The sequence below is a fragment of the Onychostruthus taczanowskii genome, unplaced genomic scaffold, assembly GCF_017590055.1.
Source record: "Onychostruthus taczanowskii isolate IOZ18803 unplaced genomic scaffold, ASM1759005v1 scaffold15, whole genome shotgun sequence".
NCBI lineage: Eukaryota > Metazoa > Chordata > Aves > Passeriformes > Passeridae > Onychostruthus > Onychostruthus taczanowskii.
In genome coordinates, this window is record NW_024498685.1 from 11,110,696 (window position 1) to 11,129,908 (window position 19,213).

General features: G+C 41.4%; 1 protein-coding gene across 9 annotated transcripts in view; it reads left to right on the top strand.

Moving 5' to 3' along the window:
* The window catches only part of CALD1 (caldesmon 1), a 174,790-nt gene that overhangs the window by 113,585 nt on the left and 41,992 nt on the right, over positions 1-19,213 (top strand). Inside the window, exon 1 of one of the 9 annotated variants that reach the window (XM_041398499.1) lies at positions 12,637-12,859. The exons of the other annotated variants lie outside the window; for them this stretch is intronic. Coding sequence (XP_041254433.1) covers positions 12,813-12,859 — 47 coding nt within the window. The 5' untranslated portion in view covers positions 12,637-12,812. Of the gene's footprint in view, positions 1-12,636; positions 12,860-19,213 lie in introns of those variants that run through there. 9 annotated transcript variants of the gene reach the window in all.

Below are 19,213 nucleotides of genomic sequence, written 5' to 3' on the forward strand. Positions count from 1 at the left end.
CTTCAGGGGAAAAAAGCTCTGTCCAGGGGAAAAAAAGTGATGTTTGTTTCTGAGAACATCATTTGGAGGTGGCAATCACGTGTGCTGGGTGTGTGGACTGTACCTGGCTCCCTGGATAAACAGAGGAGCACATCTGGTTCAAAGAGGCTAAAATAGACCCACAGGCAAGGGCTAGAGCACCTCTTAACTGCAAGGTGATCTGACATCAATTACAGAATTAACAAAATTCTTTGTGTGTGGTTTCGGGCTAGCTCTTGGGGGAGATGTTGGAACCCTGGATGCTGAGAATTTTAAACTTTCTGTGCTGAGAGGCAAAGACCCTCAAGAGAACATTACATTTGACCTGAGGCCATGAAGAAGGCTTCCAAAATTGATTGATAGCGGAGATTATGGATGTGTAGTTTGAATAGAAGTGTGAAATATCACAGGGTGGAAAACTTAGAGTTTAAGGTTTTAGAATATAGTAATATATATGAAGCTAAGATGGAGGGTTTAGGGCAGTGGCTGGTCCTTCTTCACCTTCTTCTCCATGGGTTTGGGTGGTGTTTTGTAATTGGACAGAGAAGTCTGCATTGCAGAGCATGAGGGCTTAGTTACTGGGTTAAAAGTAAAAATAATTTCGGTGTCATTTCTTAATTGGATAATTTAGCCTTAAAAGACCTTGTAAAGAAAGATAGTTAGCCATTTTGTAGCCGATTAGTAGAATTCTGTGGAACTCACAACTGTAGGACTGTGATATAGATAACAAATAATAAACAGGAAAAATAGTTAGCCATTTTGTAGCCAATTAGTAGAATTCTGTAGAACTCACAACTGTAGGACTGTGATATAGATAACAAATAATAAACATCTGAGCCCAAATATGAAATACTGTCTCTTAGTGCTTCAATCCTGACCTTGACAGAGGCAGAAAAGTTAAAGAATCAACACTTGGGAAGGTGGGAACATCTATCACCCAAACCAGAAGAACTTGATCCACCTGAGAGTGCTCTCAGCCATCCCGTTGCTGGTAGCACTTGAGCTGATGCACACGTTTGTGGGTGATGAGCCCATCCCTCTGCTACCTTTTGCAGCAGCAGCCATCATTGCTCTTCCTGCCACAAATGCCAAGAGCCAGGGAACCCTGGCTCCTATTCTTAGACCTCAGTCTGAGTCTGCAGAGTGGGCAGTAGCTCTACCCGTGAGCTCTGGGACTCGTTGGGACAAAACTTGTCCCAATCTTTTAGTGCCATAGATTGATTCAGCTGGCAAGTGGTGCAAACAAACACTCTTGTGAAATTGTGAAATGTGTTATTCATTTGCTAATTGCTAGGTTATGATTTCTTGAAGGGGGCTCTCATCAGATATAGTGTAATAAACATGTAGAAACAGGGCACAGCATCTGATATTATTGTGGTTTTGTGGAGAGATGGACTGGAAATGCCGTTATCCTTTTGGGGAAGAATCACAGCACATGGAAGGGTGTGGCTGGTCATTTGTGCTGATTCAGTCAAGCAGCGTCTCTTCCCACCTGTGTTTGTGAGCCATCTGGTCACAAATGAAGAAAGATAAAGCAGAATATCAAGAAATATTTTAAATCACTTTAAATAATGGATGTTTTCTTAATTTGCATGACCTCTCTAAGCCTCTTGTGAGAAAGCAAGTGGAGTGACACAGCATAAGGTACCAGAGATTATGCTTAGTGTTTAAAACTTGGTCCTGTCTCCTTTAATCCTGATTCTGTAGCACAATTCCTACAACTGAAGACACTCAAGTAATGACTGACCTCTTCATTTCAGGCAGTTCCCTTAAATCTTCTGCTTGGTTGTAAACATATGTGGACAAACTCTTGGTGTTTAGATGCATTAAAAAAATGGGAACAAATCAGTTTTCTTTCACGCAGAGTTCCTAGTTTCCTTACCTGAAATTTAATTGTATTGTTAAAGAATTTGGTAGGTGTTCCCTGTTTGGTTTCTACATCTTCCTGCCACAGTTTAAAATGCATTATTTTCTGATCCCAGCTATCCGAAAGTCAAATAGGAAAAATTTGAGGTAAGTGTAAAAGAAGCACCCTACATAACATTGCCACAGGAAGACAATGGATAGAGGAACCATGTCTGCAACTGTGATTTTCCCTTATCACTGATTTTTCCAATCCATCATGCTGCATACATTGGGGTTCATCAAGCAGCAAAGGACTGTAACACATAAGGCCAAGTGTGCAGAATTAGGGATGCCCTGGCAATCTGATTTTGGCATGTTGAAGGTGTATTCTCCCTGTAAGAGGTTTTTCTCCTCTACTTTGTGCTTGATTTTAGTAGACAGTCATGTCCAATGGCACGTGTTGGATTGACATAAAATAATATGGATTTTATGAGTAGGGGTTATCATGGTAAGCATGGATCTTGTGCCCATGAAAAGAGCTGCTTGTATCTCTAGCCAGACACACTACAATTATTTCTGGTCTGTCTGAGAGCTGCACATACAAATGGCACCTGAGCTTTGTGTTCTTCACCTCTGGATGGAAGCTACTCTCCTTTATTCAGTATTTACAGGCTTGAAATTGCCAGCCTGTGCTTGTTTTGGTTGCTTTTTTTTTTGGGCAGGAACTGAATACTTTTTTATAACTTTCAGAATATCTGTGGTAATTTTTGACTGGGAAAACCTTTTTGCAAAGTTCTAACTCCTACTTTTGGAAGTGTTTCACTTCCATGTGAGGTGCGTGCTTTTGAAGAATTTCACATAAGTAATTATTCTATTATATATTGAAGATAAGAGGAAAGAAAACCAAAAGGAACTTGTTGGAAGTGGTGTAGGTAGAGCAAGCTGTAGGTTGAAGCAAACCACAGCCCTCTCTTTAGGCTTCAGCTTCTGTTTTCCTCTGTTTAGTAATGTTTGCTCTTCCTTTCTTTGCGGTGTTTTGGCACATCACATGGATGGGGACCACGTTAATTACTACTTAATTCAACAGGTTTAAATTGTAAACTGTAACTTAGGAGGTGATGGGGTAGGAAAAGCAGTCCTTTGGCCCAGCCTCCCACGAGGACAGGGAACGGAGGATCAGGGAAGGAACTATGGCCTGTTTGATGTTGAGTGCATGGCTGGGATGCTGCCTGGCCCTTCCATACACCATGCAAGACTGGGCAAGGCTCTGCACTCCCACTCCTTTAGCTGTGCTTTTAAGGAAGGATTGTGAAGCATCTGGCCCTCAGCTAAAAGTCAGAAGGCAGGAAATGCCTTTGCTGTAGCATTTGCCAACTGTGGTTTCTGGTATGTTGGTGGGTGGGTTCTCAACATGTCCATCTTGATAAGAAAATGCCTAAAGCCAGACCCCGCTCGTCGTTCATCAAAGGATCATTTTCTTTATCTCCAGTTTCAATTAAATGTGGAGTTTCTAAAAACAAAAAGGCACCATGCTCCTCTCACAACCACATTTAACCTCTTAAGCTTTGTTTTGTGCACCAGGAGTAACTAAGTTACAGCTGAGGATCAGGGCTTATCTTCCCAGTTCAACCAATTTCTCTTTACTTTCTCCAAAGAATTTTGTATCGCCTGAAATTCTGCATGTCATATCTTATCACAGGTGAAAAGTCTTTTTCAGGGAATATTTTAGAGGAAAAAATATAACAAAAGGTTATAATGGTTGAGAAATTGTCCCTATTTTGCTTTTGTAATTTATAAAAATGTAAACATAAAAATAGTCTCCTGTCTAGTGAATATTATTATTCGTTTTTTTCCTACTAAGGAAGAATGGAGAAAGAAAACATCCCATAATTTGATTGGGTTATTTCAGACGTATATAGTCTGGGTTTTGTGTTTTTAAGAAGTACACATTTAAAAAATGTGTTTGGGATTCAAATGGAAGGGTGTGGACAAAGTTGGGTTTTGGAAAAAGACTGTATTTAAAAAGAATGCATTTTAAATAATGCTGATAGGAATAAAATACCAGCAAAGGATCTACACTTGTTTCTTTTCTGTACAGTTTCTTACACTCCCAAAACATCTACTACCTATTAATCTTTGTGTTCAGAATTGGTCCAGGCCAGAAGTTTTTGTATAAGTTCCTAAGTGTTGTGGATGTTAACAAAAATTGCATCAAGTGATGCAGGAGTCTTTGTCCGTGGTGGTGTTCAGAGAGGCAGGACCTGCTGCTGATCCCTTCCCACTGTCAAAGGGGTGGCATCTCCTCTGGGAATTGCTCCAGTTTCTCCCATCTGTGTATTTCCAACATTAAAAAAGAGCTAAGTTAAATCACAGAACATCACATCAATAGTTGTTGGCTTACCTGTTGCCAGACCAAATTGAATTTGAATTAAACAAGTGGTTTAATGCTTCCATCCTGCTTTTTGGTTCTACCTTGGCATTTGGAGCTGAAGGGATTTTTCTACTTCCTTTGTATTCTGAAATCCTTTTTTAGTCTTAAGGTTAGAATTTCACAGCAGATTCAGTGTAAATAAATGAACACTGAGGAAAAAGCTGCAAACATTTCCCAAAAGAAAAAAAAAATTGCTTTCAGGTATTGGAAGTGCTTGAAATCCTGCCAAGTTTTTGAAAATGCCTCTAATTTCTTTCTTTCAGACTTTACTGAAATGTTTATTTTAAACATGTTTTTAATATTTTTGAAGAGCTCTAATGAACTAAAATGTCTAGTGGCCCTTTTAGTGAGATATTTCTAATTATTCTCATGGAAACCTTGAAATGTCAGAAGATCTCTAGGTGCGAAGGTGATGCCCTGTGAACAGGTTTGTCTTCAGTTGCCTGTGCCATGGAATGATAGAAAAGTCACTTTCTGGATGTAAGTTGTTTAGATTGGAAGGGTAAGTTCCTGTTATAATGGCTAATTTTGGGAGGAAGTTTGTAATATTGCATATGCTTTAATCTCTCCTGAACCTCCAACTCCTGTAAGAGCCCCTGCAGGAGGAGTTCCTGGAATCCTTCCCATCCCATGAGGTTTATTCATAAAATGTGACACTCTGAAGCCACGTCTCAGGGCACAAAACATCATCAGGACATGAAAGTACAGCCACAGCTCTAAAACTCAGGCTGCAGCTTTTGGCAGATCTTGAAGGGGAGGTTTGCCATTGGAAAAAGGAAATTATTTTTCTTTGTAGCCAATGGTTGATATTTCTCTTTGCATACTGGTCTGCTGCTGACTCATTTATAGCTATTTTATTTAAATCTCCTTGAAGACAAGTCTGTCAGCTCTTTTGGGGAAGGCTACATTTCTCTTAAGCCTCTTGTCAGTTATTCCAATTTCCTCAGTTTCTTTGAGGAGCTGAGTTTAAAGGGAGGATATTGGTTAGTGGCAGATTGCAGAGAATGCAAACCCATCCCAGCCAGTGAGAGCTGACAAGGATTTCTTTTATGTTTAGTGGTGGCAAAGGGGATTTTCCTGTTTTTTGAGGAGCAAAAGAACAGCTGAGGTTCAGACCCTTTCTTGCAGCACGCCAGAAACCTCTACAGGCTGGTGGTGCAAGTTTGGCAAAGGTCTGTGTTCATACCCACCTCCAATCCCTAAGAACACTGTGCAGGGACATGGGAGACCCAGGAGATGCACAGGGATGCTGATCCTTGTGAGGTAGTCAAGCTGCTGGGTTCCAAAGATGGTGAGAAGGAAGTAATTGAGCATTTTTCCAGTTTCCCTTAAACACAGGTGAACACTCACAGCTGCTTTTCCTGCTGTCATCTGTCACTGCAGGTGGGAAGAACCATGGGCTCCAGAGCTGGCTCAGACCTGTCCTGCCCTGATGGTGTAAGGTGTGGCCAGAGAGCCATTTTCCAGCAGAAGCTAGGAAGTAGATATGGAGTGCCTAAAATTAGAGTTGTTCACATGGTGTTTTTATAAATTACAACGGCTTCCAGGTACTTCAGTGCAGAAACAAGTACTAACACTTGGCTATGCTGAGAAATAACAGAGAAAAAATATAGTTGGGTCTTTTATTACACTAAATGTAAGTAATTTAAGCTCTCAGATCATTATGCCCTTGATGCACATGCTGTGATGCAATTACTGAACATTTGTCACAGAACAAATTAATTTGGAAAAGACTTCTGAGATTGAGTCCAGCCTATGACCACACACCACAGTGAACTAGACCGTGGCACTGAGAGCCACATCCAGCCTTTTCTTACGCTCCTCCAGGGATGGTGACTCCACCAGCTCCCTGCATGCTGATCACCTTTCTAATGGTCTAATCACAGAAAGGTCTAATCACCTTTTTGTGAAGAAATTCCTCCCAGTGTCCAACCTAACCCCCCTTGACGCAGCTTGAGAATATGTCCTACGCTATGGTGATTCAATTTTAATTTCTTGGTGCCCTTTTGTGTCTTTAACCACACAATAAATCACTTTTTCCTTCTTTTGAGAGCCTGCAAGGCCTGGATGTGGCAGAGCCCCAGCTGCCTGCCTGCAGTGGGCAGAGAGGAATTCTACTGTGCAGGGAGAACGCTGCTCCATGGGCCAGGTGCAGTGGGGTTTGACATTTTTCCTTTTCCCACTGCTTTCCTCTAAAATGTTAGGCATGAGCCATGGCTGGAGGCAAGAATCCAGCCTTGATGGAGCACCATCCTGATCTGATATGACAGGGCTTGTGGAAGTGTTCAGCCCCTACCCTTTGCTGCTTTCACGAGGGAAATCCCATTAGATTGTACAGATGAGACTGGAAGATTTTGTGTTTAGATTTCCCTGGGATGAGAAGAAAGTAAAGAAACCTTTTTTGTGTGTGTGTGTGGTTATGTTTTGGTCTCCTTCAAGAAAGGAGAACTGTTGAGAAAACAGGTGTTAGATATATCCTGTTTCTTGACTAGTCCATGGAGTGTTGCGCTTCTAAAATCATTTAATGCCCTGTTTGGTTCCTCCATGGAAGAAGCTGGCAAGGCTGCACAGGGAGAATATGTTGATGTATTGCTAGCTCATCTTGGAACCTGAAAATGGGTTGGGATGGGAGTGCTAAGGAGATTTATCACAGCAGGAGCTGTGAGTCTCAAAGTCAGCGTGGAGATTGCTGAAGAAACCTCTGCTGTGAACCATGGAAGTGAAGGAGTAACAGAGACAGTTCAGATCCACCCTCTGCCAGTTTGCTAAAGTGGATTTGGATGAAATTGAATGTATAACTAGCTCCTAATTTCCAAAGCATTTTTGTGTGGGTTTAGCAATCTGATTCCTGTCAAACCCAATGACTGTTACATTGACGCAAATACCAGGCAATATTTAGAAAATTTAGGAAAGGTATTTTGCCAACCAAGAGAAAAAAACCCCAACCCCTCTCTTTTAACATACATTCCTGTAGGAATTAGAAATACAGAAGAAAGGGAAAAAGCATACTGAAATGTTGACCATTCTAGCAAAAATCATACTGTACTGGTCTTTTTATGGAATTTTTTTTAAGTTTTCTGCTGGCTGGAGGCTTTTGAAGGAAAGAAAAGAGTCATCTTCTGTCTTGAATTAACTTTGTTAATGATTAACAGAGCAGTGCAGTATGTGTGGTGCCTTTTAATTAAATCAGAAGAGACATGATTTGGACAAGATTTTAGTTTCACTTTGAAAGTTATTAAATAAACTGACACTGTTTGCTCTCCAAAAGTTCCTGGGAGCATCCGGTTAGCTGGTAATCCCTGTGCAGCTAGTGAAATAAAGCTGCTTCTAAAACACCTAAGGGCCAGTACCAGATATTAAAAATGACTGGTCCAGTCACACAGGGGCATAACTGAGCATTAACCTGCATGAAGCAGGGGGCCTGGTCTGAGGATCCAGTTTCAGTTCAGGGATAACAAAGGTCCAAACTGAGTGTTTCTGGTCAAGTTTGCATTTTGAATACCTCTGAGCTGTTCAGGTGGCATAAGCTGTTGAACAATTGTTGTCTTTGGTGGAGTTTGGATGGCTTTTGCCAGCTGAGTTTATGGGGTTGTTTGTGAAGTGAGATCCTGACTGGGGCTTGGATGTTGCTCACCAGTAAAATTCAGAGTATCATAAGACAGGAGCTTTAGGAACAGGAACATCTCCATGTTCTCCAGCATTTCCTCCAGCAGGAAAAGCTCTTCTCCTCCCAGAGCTGTGTGCATGTGTGCTCACATTCATATAAAGCTCTCCCAGCAGTGAAGGATCAAGCCCAAAGCCTGGGCTCAGACTGGAGCAAGAGACTGGATGCTCTTGCTGGCATGTGGTGGCACACAGGGGTGAAGAGATCCAACATTTCACACTGTGAGTTTGCTGTTGTTTACTGATCTGTCTGTTAAGGAGCTGAGTCCTCCACCCATGCCCTCTCAGCAGTAAAATCAAGGCAGAGCCTGTTTTGCCTGGAGATGCATCTATCATCTCTGTTTGTATCACACCTACCACATTGTGGCTCCTTCTGGCTTTTGTGGCCAAGCTTGAAGTGAATAGTTATCTTTGCAGCATGCCTCCATTATTTTAAAAATAACAATAATCTCCTATAAAGCCTGTTGTTGAAATTACCTATTGCCAAAAGCTGTTGGGGCAAAGAGAAATTAGATCTACATTACTGGCAGCTTTATGCAGATTTCTGTTTTGTGGGCTCTGCAAGTATTATCCTACATGGCTGTGAGCGGAAGTCCTACAAGTCTGGGCTTTGAGTGTTATCCTTCCCACTGATAAAGCTGAAATTTATTAATAGCTATTATAATTCAGGTATAAATGAGAGACAGCGAATTTTAAAGCTTGAAAGCCGAAATAATAGATTGCTTTTTATTGCTGTGAGAACTGCCATGTGTCCCTGAAATGCATAAAACACAAAAGAATGGGCATGGATTTGAGTGGGGAGACTCACCACAGCTTTTCCTGAGAGAAATGAGCTCCTGCTCAGAGGCTGTCCCTCACCTGTGGCAGTGCCAGGGCATGGGGAGAAGTGATAAAGCCTTTGTGATTCCTTTCCCCTTCCACTTTCCTTCATTCCAGTTGTCTGGGGTCCAGAAAAATATCTGTATCCTGGTGGGTATATGGAGACTGTTGTTTGGATCTCCATGTTTATTTGAAAGCAGTGAAAACATGACATAAAACAAAAGCTGTGCTTTTGTGGAAATGGTCTCTCACACCCAGGGAATATGATGCTTCTTTACTTCTGGATTGTGCATTTCCCCAAAAGTGACCAATAGAGAATGCAAACAGCAGCAAATAGGTTTGTCTATTCAAGTTTCAATTTGCAGTGATAGTTCTTCTTGGAATATGATTTTAACACTTGTCTTGGAGTTTGTTTTGTTTACTGTTACAGCCATACATGCAGTCAGTAACTTTTCCATGTGAAAAGCAGGATAATATTACCTCAAAAACTGAGGACAGTCAGAGAAAATTAAGTTCTCTTCCCTGTTAAGGACCAGACTCCTGCCCACACTGTCCAAGTCCATCCTGTCTCAGCAAAGCAGATAGGATTGAATGCTGCATGGACTCTACATGGGCCTTATCTGGAGCTACATATTTTGGAGGTGTTTATAATTGTGGGCTGTAGGCTCTTGCATTCTAATGTACAAGGCTTGTGCTCCCAATCCTGCAGAACCTGTCTATGCAAATAGTTCTGTCTCCTGATAAGGCATTTGCTACCTGGTAATGTGTCAGTGTGAACATGCAAATTCTGCTTGTGTGTGGCTCCATGATTTGCACATGCAGATGCCCAAACCTACATATTTCAATTTGAGTGTGTATTTTAATACATAAATCCACATACATAGCTGGGTACTCACAGGTTTCATTGAACACTGCTAAATTTTTTGAACACTGCTGCTCTTTATAGGCACCCAAGTAGTTGTAAATATGGGATAGAGTTAAAGAATGAAGGGAAGAATAGATATCATAGCTGTAGGTTTGATTCTTAGTCTTGAATCCTGAAAGAGCTTGGAAAACTTACGACTGGGAAATGGCAGAGTCTCCTTTACTTGAGATATTTACAGCTTGACTTGGAAAAAAAAATACATAGTAAGAGACAGCTCAGCATTATTTGATGACAAAGTACATAGTCTTGTTTTTATAACTGCTCAAGAGATACACTCCAAGAGCTTATGTATGAGCTGCCAGACTTTACCTTCAGCATGTGATTTAATGCACGAAGTGTTGTTCATCTGTGAAATAAATTCCCTGTTCACATGCCAGCGTCCTAGAATGAAATCTCCTAGGATGGTGAATGCAGATGCTTTTTGCCCTGTGAGATGCAGGCACTGAGTTCCCTGCAGTGAGCTCTACTGGGGCATTTCAGAACAGACCTTAAAAAAACCAGCAGAGTTTGTCTACTCCGTGAGAACATGAAAGAGACTGTGGCATCTTCCATTTTCCCAGGGAGGGAACAGTTAAAAATATTCTTCAAATAAGGAGCAGATGTTTATGTCATTAGAATGGATTTTCATTAAAAAACATTTGTTCTCTTGCAAAATGCCAGTAGCTCTGCAAAATTCTCTACAAGTCTGCCTGCTTATTTCAGACTTGTGGCACAGAGAAGGGGCAGTGCAGGGAGAGCTATTCACTGTCTCTGAATCCAATCAGGTATGTTTCTGTAAGTTGCCTGTTTTTAAATTGCCTCAACATGGACCAAACAGCTAAAGAAACATGAAGGTATGTGAATAACAGCACCAGAACAGTGAGCATCACAGCAAATTCCCTGTTGACAAATAGGTACAGAAAGGAATAATCTACATATGGAAAGTAATGGTCTGGACATATGCCTCTGTCAGGTTCCAAATTCACTGTCATTTCAAAAGCAAAAAATATTCACAGGCTTTTTTGATCAGCTCACTGAAAACTCTGCCTTGCCTGCAGGAATGGTTAAAGTAAAAATAACAAACAATATACTAAGTGGCTCTCTGGATGACCTCTGGACATTCTTATTGTTAGTATGAGTAGACATTGGAACCTCCCAGTAATAATTTCCTTTTTGGAAAGCTCTCATGTCTCCTTCCTCCTCCTCCTCATTTTACTGCTTTTAATGTTCAGAAAATAGGAAAGGCCCTGTAGTTCCTTTCATTGCTGCAATACCTTACACTCTCCTAGAGCCATTTGCCTTGAGTTCATTGGCATGAATGACACCTCACAAGTGCCCTAGTGCGGTTAGCATTTGTTTGCTCTAGTTTTTTTCCTTTCTAGTGTCTTCTTTAGGGGTTTTGGTGTCCTAGATCTCTGAGGCATCAGGCCATAAAAGGAATGCAGGCTGAGACACGTCTCCTGCCCCATCATTTTTTGTGCTTCAGATGCCCATGTGAATTTTTGACATTATCTGGGAGGTGATTTGCCTCTTCCTGCTCCATATGCAAGATCTTCACCTCAGGGCCACAGTGTACTGAAGGTATCCCTCTTGGTTAAGATGCTGAAGTAAACAACAAACATTTGGCTTTCAAATATTAAAGGGATTATGAAGTGCAAGGATCTATAGCTGCTTCAGATCCTGCTCCCACTTCTTTTCCAAGGGGTTGCAAGCGTGGCACAGTGTTTCAGCTTTTTTCATGGGAGCCAATTCTGCACTGCTGTAAGCTTGGGGAGCTGCTGGAACCACATCCAGCTGAATTCACAGAATCACTGGGTTGGAAGAAAACTTCAAAATCATTGAGTTCGACCCAGCCCTAACACTTCAACTAAAAAAGATCCAGTTATTGCCTATAGGACTTAAGCAGAGCTTAAATTAATATCAGTGTCCTGAGCAAAGTGCAGCTGTTGGATTCTTGAAAGCTCTGAGGAAAAAAAAGGTCAGGATTGATGCTCCCCTGGCCATGCAGTGTTGTCCATGGCTTCATGCAGAGGGTGGCCTGGGTGCTCACTCCAAGGTCAGAGTGCCACCTGCTGAACCCACACCTTCCTCCCCACAGACAGGAGAGCTCTCGGTAGAGATTTCCCTTTGGGTGCTGATCCATCCACACCCACTCTGGTAACTGATGAGGGGGAACAGCATCACAGCCTGGGGTGGAAGAGCTGCAGGACTGCACAGAAAGTGGTTTCAGTTTGCTCACATTTTTGGGCTTTAGGGGAAAGGGTATGAGAGGCAAGCATGTGGAACTGGTAACTGATGGTGCCTCCATTTAGATCACTGTTTGCATTTCTGTTTCCTGCCCTGCTCGCTGGATTACATGGAAGAACACTGAGGACAGTCTGTTAGGCTGCATTCAGCTCCAGCCCTGGTTTTAATCCTGTTGTTAAACAAAAGATGGTTTTACCTTGACTGCAGTTGAGCTTGCAGCAGCTCCCCACCTCCTTGGATTTGTTTGTGTTTGGCATCACCCTCAGTCTTGAGCTGTCTGATCCAGCCTGACCTTTCACACGTTAGACTGGATGAAAGTGCCTGCAAAATGCTTAGGCAGTGATTTACCATCAAAAGGGAGGACTGTTCCCTGGACCATTATTTTATATCTGGGTGCTCTCATCTCTCAGCAGGCTGGAATGTGACTTTCCTGTGAGCAAGTACTTGCAAAGGCACCTCTGTGCAGTGCTGAGGCTGAACAAAAATAAATCCCTTCTTGTGAAAGCTGAACGGGAAGCAAGAGTTTGTCAGGCAGCTTGAGCAGCTGAGGAATCTGCAGGAATTTCTGTAACTGGGGGCCCAGAAATGACGAGGAGGATCTATTAGAGAGACTACAGTAAAAAAATAATAATCATATGATCACAGAGCAGAGGGGAGGGGGATATAAGAGAGATAATGAGCTTGACAACAGGCAAATACAGAGTGTCATTCCAGGAGCTGCAGAACCAACCAAATGGTTAACCTGTGGGGTGGAAAGAGCATCCAATGAGTCTCGCATGCCTGAAAGGATAATGGCATTTTTATTATCTCATTCCACGCCCTGATCATCCGTCCATTTGCTCCCTGGAGCTGCCAGCAGCTTGCACTGATTCATCCGCTGCAGACATGATCAGCAGATCATACTGCAGGCAGAACCTGTCAAGCCTTTCCCAGTGAGTTGCCAGTTTGTTATATCTGTATGGATTTAGCCTTTTGGTGCTGGGGTGGTGGAAATTGCAAGGGGAACAGAACTGCTGGGATGCTGGTTGAACTGGGGAATAAGCAGTAGATTGGGTTATTTTGCTTCTTTTTCTGCTATATTGTTCTCTGTTGTCTAAAATATTTGTATTAATGCATTTCTCTTACCTGAATTGCAGACTTCAAGTTGTTAAGTTGTAGAAGGATATGTTGGGAGAACGGGCTGCTAACTGGAGTTCTGTTGGTGGGAAGTTTGCAGAAGTTTCATAGTTAGTGTGAAAGCTTTCTCATAACTCAGATTGCTTAATTCACCGAGTAAATAAAGTCCTCATGGCACATTCATCCCTGAATGTGGAAGGGAAAGCAAGAGGAGAAAATCGATTAGCCTGTGTAATATTTCCAGTAATATAATCTGCTTCATTCCTGTCCTGTATTGTTTTGTTGGTCCGCTTTAGGAGTTGATGGGTAGGAAACAGGACATTGCAATGTTTCTAAATTGCTGTGATTTATATAAGGGTCTGGTTTAAAGCTTGGGAGAGGTTTTCAAGAGCAACTGGGATTTCTGTGCCTGTTTTTTAGGGTTTCCAGAATGAAATCCTGTGTTCTTGGAGGGAGAGGGAGTTGAGGGATTTCCGAAACTCAGCCCCTCCAAGAAGTCCCTTCCAGGAATCTGAAATCCTTCATTGTGATTTCAGAAACTGGGTAAAAAAAACCCCAAAAAACAAAACAAAACAAAAAAACAAACAAACAAAAAAACCTAAGAGCATGTCAGATGACATTTTATTGTGTGTTGTTCTGTGGTGAAATACAGCCACAAGGCACAGTACCCAGCCCTCCCATACTTCTATATGGGAACAGGGAGCAGCCGCGGGGGAGCACCAATTTCTCTGCACTCAGTGCAAGGGGAAAGCAAGAGAGGGGAAGGGGAAAAGTGGGTGAGATTTGGACACTTTAGTGATTATATAAGTGATGAAAACATTGACTTGTGATACCTGATGTGGGGAGCTGCTCTGAGTGCAGGCTGGACCTCTGAGGTGACCTTGAGATCCTTTTTAGTCTGTGCTGGACCTGGTTTAGTCAGGTGTGTCAGGGTCTGGCTGTTTTGGTTAAAATACTGGGGGCCATTGGATATCCTTGCTGGGTGATATTCTCCTCCAGTCCCTTTTGGGCAGGAGAGGGAACCACCAGTGTGCTGCCTTTCTACTTGGCATACCTGATGTTTTGGGGGAGTAAAAGCTGGTAGCAAAGCCTTAGCTTGAGAGTGAACTGATTTCAGAACTAAAATCAGTGAAATCATGCCTTAAAAACAATCCTTTTCTCTTGAAGTATCAGTTGCTACTGTAGTGTTGTTTTCCAGTGTCTTGAGAGTCCTGGATCCTGTAACAGCTTCTAACAAAAGCAGACACACCTTGAAAACCAGACATGGGTTTCTTTTGTCAAGACTCACAGTAGCATGCTTGGGGAAGAAAAGCAAAGTTCTCTTTGGCAAGGACTCTGAAGAGAAATCAAATGTGTGGCCAGAACTTGGAAAGTGATTTATTCCCTTGTAACAAACATCTCCATGACCTCAGGCCAAAAGAGGGAAGACACCTTTAGCATTACCCACAAAGGCTTCTTCAAAGCATTGCTCAGACAAATACGTGATGAAATACTGCCCTTCCCAGGCTGAGGCATAACGTAATCATTCCAAGTGCTCATGGCTTCTCAGGAGATTGCAGGGGAAAAGAAAAGGAGTATTAAAATCCTTATAAGTTCATTGTCTGGAGACTCTCCAGAGAAAAGGAGGAGTCTGTTATTGCATTATTTTGAATGAGGTACAATGTGATTGTTAACTTCTTGCAAATGTCCTCTAATGGCCCCTTTATATGATCATTTCATCTGCGTTGTTTAAAGATATTTTCTGTGCTTTCAGTGGACTTGTGGTATTTGTAGAAAATTTTGTAATTGCTAAATAGCTGAATATAATCCTGTTAGCATTTGATACACTAGAAATTAAAAGCAGAAGCTCTCAGTGGAGCCAAGAAATTCCAGTTGGCCTGAAAACATGAAGTCTATTTAATAAATGTATAGGGATTGGCTTGGCTCGCTGTGCTGGACACTAAAGTGTTTACTGTGCAAGTTCCTAGAGAAAGCAGAAGTTCTCTTTGCCAACAGGTAGAATATTTTCTTCCAGCAAATGATAACTTCTGTTCAAACTTCAGTTTGGTTGTTGAAAGCTCAGTTTTTTTCAGCATTTTCTTTGTATTGTAGGTTATCTTGTCTGGATGTTCAAGACAGCTTTCAGCTAATTTTTTAGGAGAAGAGAGGGGTTGAAAAGGACTCCTCCACAGATAATGGTGTTGGTGGCACTGTGTTATCTGGTTAATTCTGCTCCAAAAATTGATGCTGTTAATTTTCACTTGAAGCTCTCTCCTTCTGGTCTTCTCTTTCGACCACGCTCTTCATTCCTGTTTGCCAGTGAATCCTTAATTTGTAAAAGCCTTTTTACATTGCTGAGGTAACACAAGAAGGACATAGTGTAACTACAGGCAAGACATACAAAGATATTTGCCCATAGTGAGATTATTTTTCTGTTTTGGAAGCAAAGGATCCCAGTCTCAGTTTCTGAAAGTGGCTCTTCCCCAGTAGGGACAAGTCTACATGAAGAACTGAAACGTTTTTGAGTGGGAGTTTCTGTGGCAGAGAGAGGACAGAGATGTTTCTATAGGGAAACATCTGGGATTTTGCAGCCTTCTTGCCTCAGTGAAAGGTGCTGTTTTCAGCATAAGAAAAGCTCTCAGGAGCACAGAGCTGGAGTGGAGTTTGGAGCATCCACCCCAGTCTTAGGTCGAGACTGCGAGCATCAGGCATCTAAAGTTTTGTCAGAGAACAAGTGACTTGGGAGAGTTTCATGAAAATTCTGAGCCAAATTCTCTGCCCTGTGCAAGCCTTGGTTCAAGCCAGGAACTTGCTGTGAATCCAAATGCCTGAAATGAGCTGTGAGAACTGCTTCTGATGAAAGGTAAATTTAGTAAAACCTAGAAAATATGGGAGAGTTTTGGCCAGAACTCTTTCAGAACGGTTCAGAGCAGAGCTGGTTATGAGTTCATGTCAGGTTTCTGAAATTGGCTTTGTGTAAATTAAAAGAATAGGAAATACTTTCTTTTTAAATGAATTTTTCTACACTCTCTACGTAAGAAATTACTGAGTTGCACCTTTGCAGTTTTTGTAAATAAAATATTCTGCTTTTTAAAAAAATCTTGTGATTCCAATTGACCTACATTTCAAAGAGAAAAATAAGAAGAAAAAAACTTACATGAAAGATTTGCTTTCTTGTTCCAGGCTGAATTAAAAAAAAAGCAACAAAAAAACCAGCCCTGAACATTTTCCATATCACTTCACTCTGACAAGGGTTTTTGCTTCTGCTTCAGCAAAACTAGAAAATTCATTGTTAGTGCAGATCTTAAATCCAGATAGCTCCTCCACAGCCACACTGTTGGCATAGGTGTTCAGCCAGTGGTGGGTGGGGGTGGTAGAGCTTTATCCTGCTTCTCCAGACCCCTGCCTTCCCCTTTCCTGCCAAACCTGCACTCCCCATCCACCCTGTTCCCAATTCACAGTAAAACAGGAAAAACTCAGGGAAATTCTCTGGTGATTACTTTAGGCCCTCTTTGCTTCTCAGTTCATATATATGTATATATTTCCATATAAAGCAGATGAAGTCAATTATGTCCAGTAAATTAAATCCAATGCTTAAAAATGCAACCAAGAAAAACACTTCCATCAGTCATTGAAATAATTGAAACACAGAGGCTCAGCTTACTGCAACTTTTCACTCTATCCGTGTTTTACTTTGTAAAAAAAACCCCAAAACATTTGAAAAACCCTTTCTTGCACTATTTTCATGTACTGGCTATTTGATTCATATTTTGGGATGTGTAAGCTCTTAAATGTGGTGAAAAAGTCTCCTTGAGTTCAGTAAGGCAGCTTGCATGTTGCAGAGCCAAGTTTATGATTATATATCTGTATAATGTTAGCCTTCATACATTTTTCCAATTTTAATTCTCCATTTCATAAAATCTATGATCAAATTTTGGAGCCCAAACTAAGCTGATGTTGTCCTTTTAATTTAGGACTCAGCCCTTTTATTCTCCTTCTGTGCTTTACTTTTCATTAGCTGCTTTCTTTTTGTGCTGATGTGCAGCACATATTGTTAAAGGCACTTATTAGAGCCGGAATTTTACAGCGTGGAGACTGTCCTAATAAGGGAAAAAAACCAGCCCTTTATTGGTGAGGTAAGAGAAATCAGGCAGTGGATAATTTTTTGCTGATTGAGGAGGATAAGGTGCGGTTTGGCAGGTGTCGCATTGGTTTGGCATTTGCTGACACGGTTCCTCTTTTCTGCAGCTCAAATCCTTTGCAGAGCAGACAGGGAGGGCTTCCCCCACTCCCCCTTTTGCCTTCCCCTCCCCTCTTCCTTCTCTTTTTCACAAGTGTGCAGCTGCTGCTGTGAAGTCTCGCTCTGACACTCAAACTGGATGTGGTAACGAGACATTTTTGCGAGTCCAGCAGTGCAATACTGTAATCACCTTTTTGGGGAACAGCGAGCACATTGGAAAACTGTTTTCCATGTGGGCTTTTTTTTTTTTTTTTTTTTTTTTTTTTTTTTAACCTCTAAAGCATTTAAGCAGTTTGTGAACCTGTCAGAAAAATCACACTGTACGCCAAAGTATTTCAATACAATTTCTCTCTTCTCCAAAACCACTAAGGAAGCAAAGTACTAGCTACAAGGTTTAGTTGATTGCTCATCTGTTTTTTTTCTTCCAATTGCTTTGGATGTGCATACTGAATTCCAGAGATGAGCAGCACATCCCAGGCTTAAGTACAGGCTTCACATCTGAACTCAATGTAGTTCCTTGACTTTTAAGCTGAATTGTGGTGAACAAAGTTTCAAATGAGGGCAGAGGCTGATATTTTGGGTTTTTTGTTCCTTAGTTTCTGTTTGTCTCTTGGTAAAAGAATACTAAGCCAAATATTGGCTCTGCCTAAATTAATTTTGTGCTGCATCAGGAGACTGAAACTGATGTAAAGTGGTTGTCCCCTTTCCACCTGGTGCTCTGGTGTGTTTCTTTGATTGTAGGAGGAATAATGGTTGACTTAGTCACTAATACCCAGTTTTCTCTGTCACTCTCCTGTTTATTTTCTTCTGAATACTATACATTTGCTGGCATCAGTTGTGAAGCAATTTTTTCCTCTGCTCCCACCATAGCAATCCTAGAGTACATATCCTGTCATAATTGAGGTTATCTTAATGTATGGAAAGGATGTGAAAGACAAATGGGTGATAATAAAACAGAAAAGGAAAATAAACAGCTTTAGTAGCAGGAGCTGGATGTACCAGCTCACATTAAGCAAAATATACGGATGCACCATTAGGTGTGGACTAAACAAACTTTTAATAAACAAACTTTTTTGGGGGGATTGGTAGGGTTTGGGGTTTTTTTGCATGATGCCTGTTTGTATTCAGACCCTTCCTCAGCAGCATTTCTCTTGAAGATCAGGGACTTGGCTAACTTTGTCTTCTTTTTTAATTTCCATCCATCACTTTTCCACATACCTTGACTAAGCAACAATGAGAAATACTCAGTTTCTCATGAGCAAGACTTGCACCAGCAGAACCTTGCCTACCAACTGGATAGGATTAACTCTCTGCAAGAAGTTTTACTCTGAACTCTGAATCTTTTTCAGATCAGTTTCAATCTGCTTTATACCTGTCTTTAGCAGGATCTGGTCCTGATGTGGGTCCTCGAGGCAAATGTTGCTGTATTACAGAACAAAAAAATAAAAGATGATTCTGGTTCCAGCCTGAACATTATTGAGAAATATCTCCTAAATGGTGTGCTAAGTATTTAAAAAAATTGAGAAAACAGCCCCTGGAGAAGCCATCCATGCGCATTTGTTTTTCTTCCCACGATTCTTCTGGAAATGTGGAGGCCTGTCCTAGAGGTGTGTCCTTGAGACCAACGCACTTGACAGTACAGGATGTAAAATTCTGGCTTCTGTTTGGTTTGCTGAAGCCAAATTGCCCACAGGCCTTTTTAAGCATAAGAATATATTACATGTTTCTGAACAGGAGGTTTTTGGCTTGCCAGATTCCTTCTGCAATTCGTTCAGCTGTGATGTAATTACAGAAGTACCTTTTAGCATCACAACTCTTGCTGTCCTGGCTCGTTCCTTACTGTGGGTTTTTTTGGTTGTTTTGTTTCGGGTTTGTTTTTTGTTTGCTTGTTTGTACTTCTTTTGTTACACCTGATTTAGTGGAGTTTGTGAATCAGCAGATGTGTCAGTTT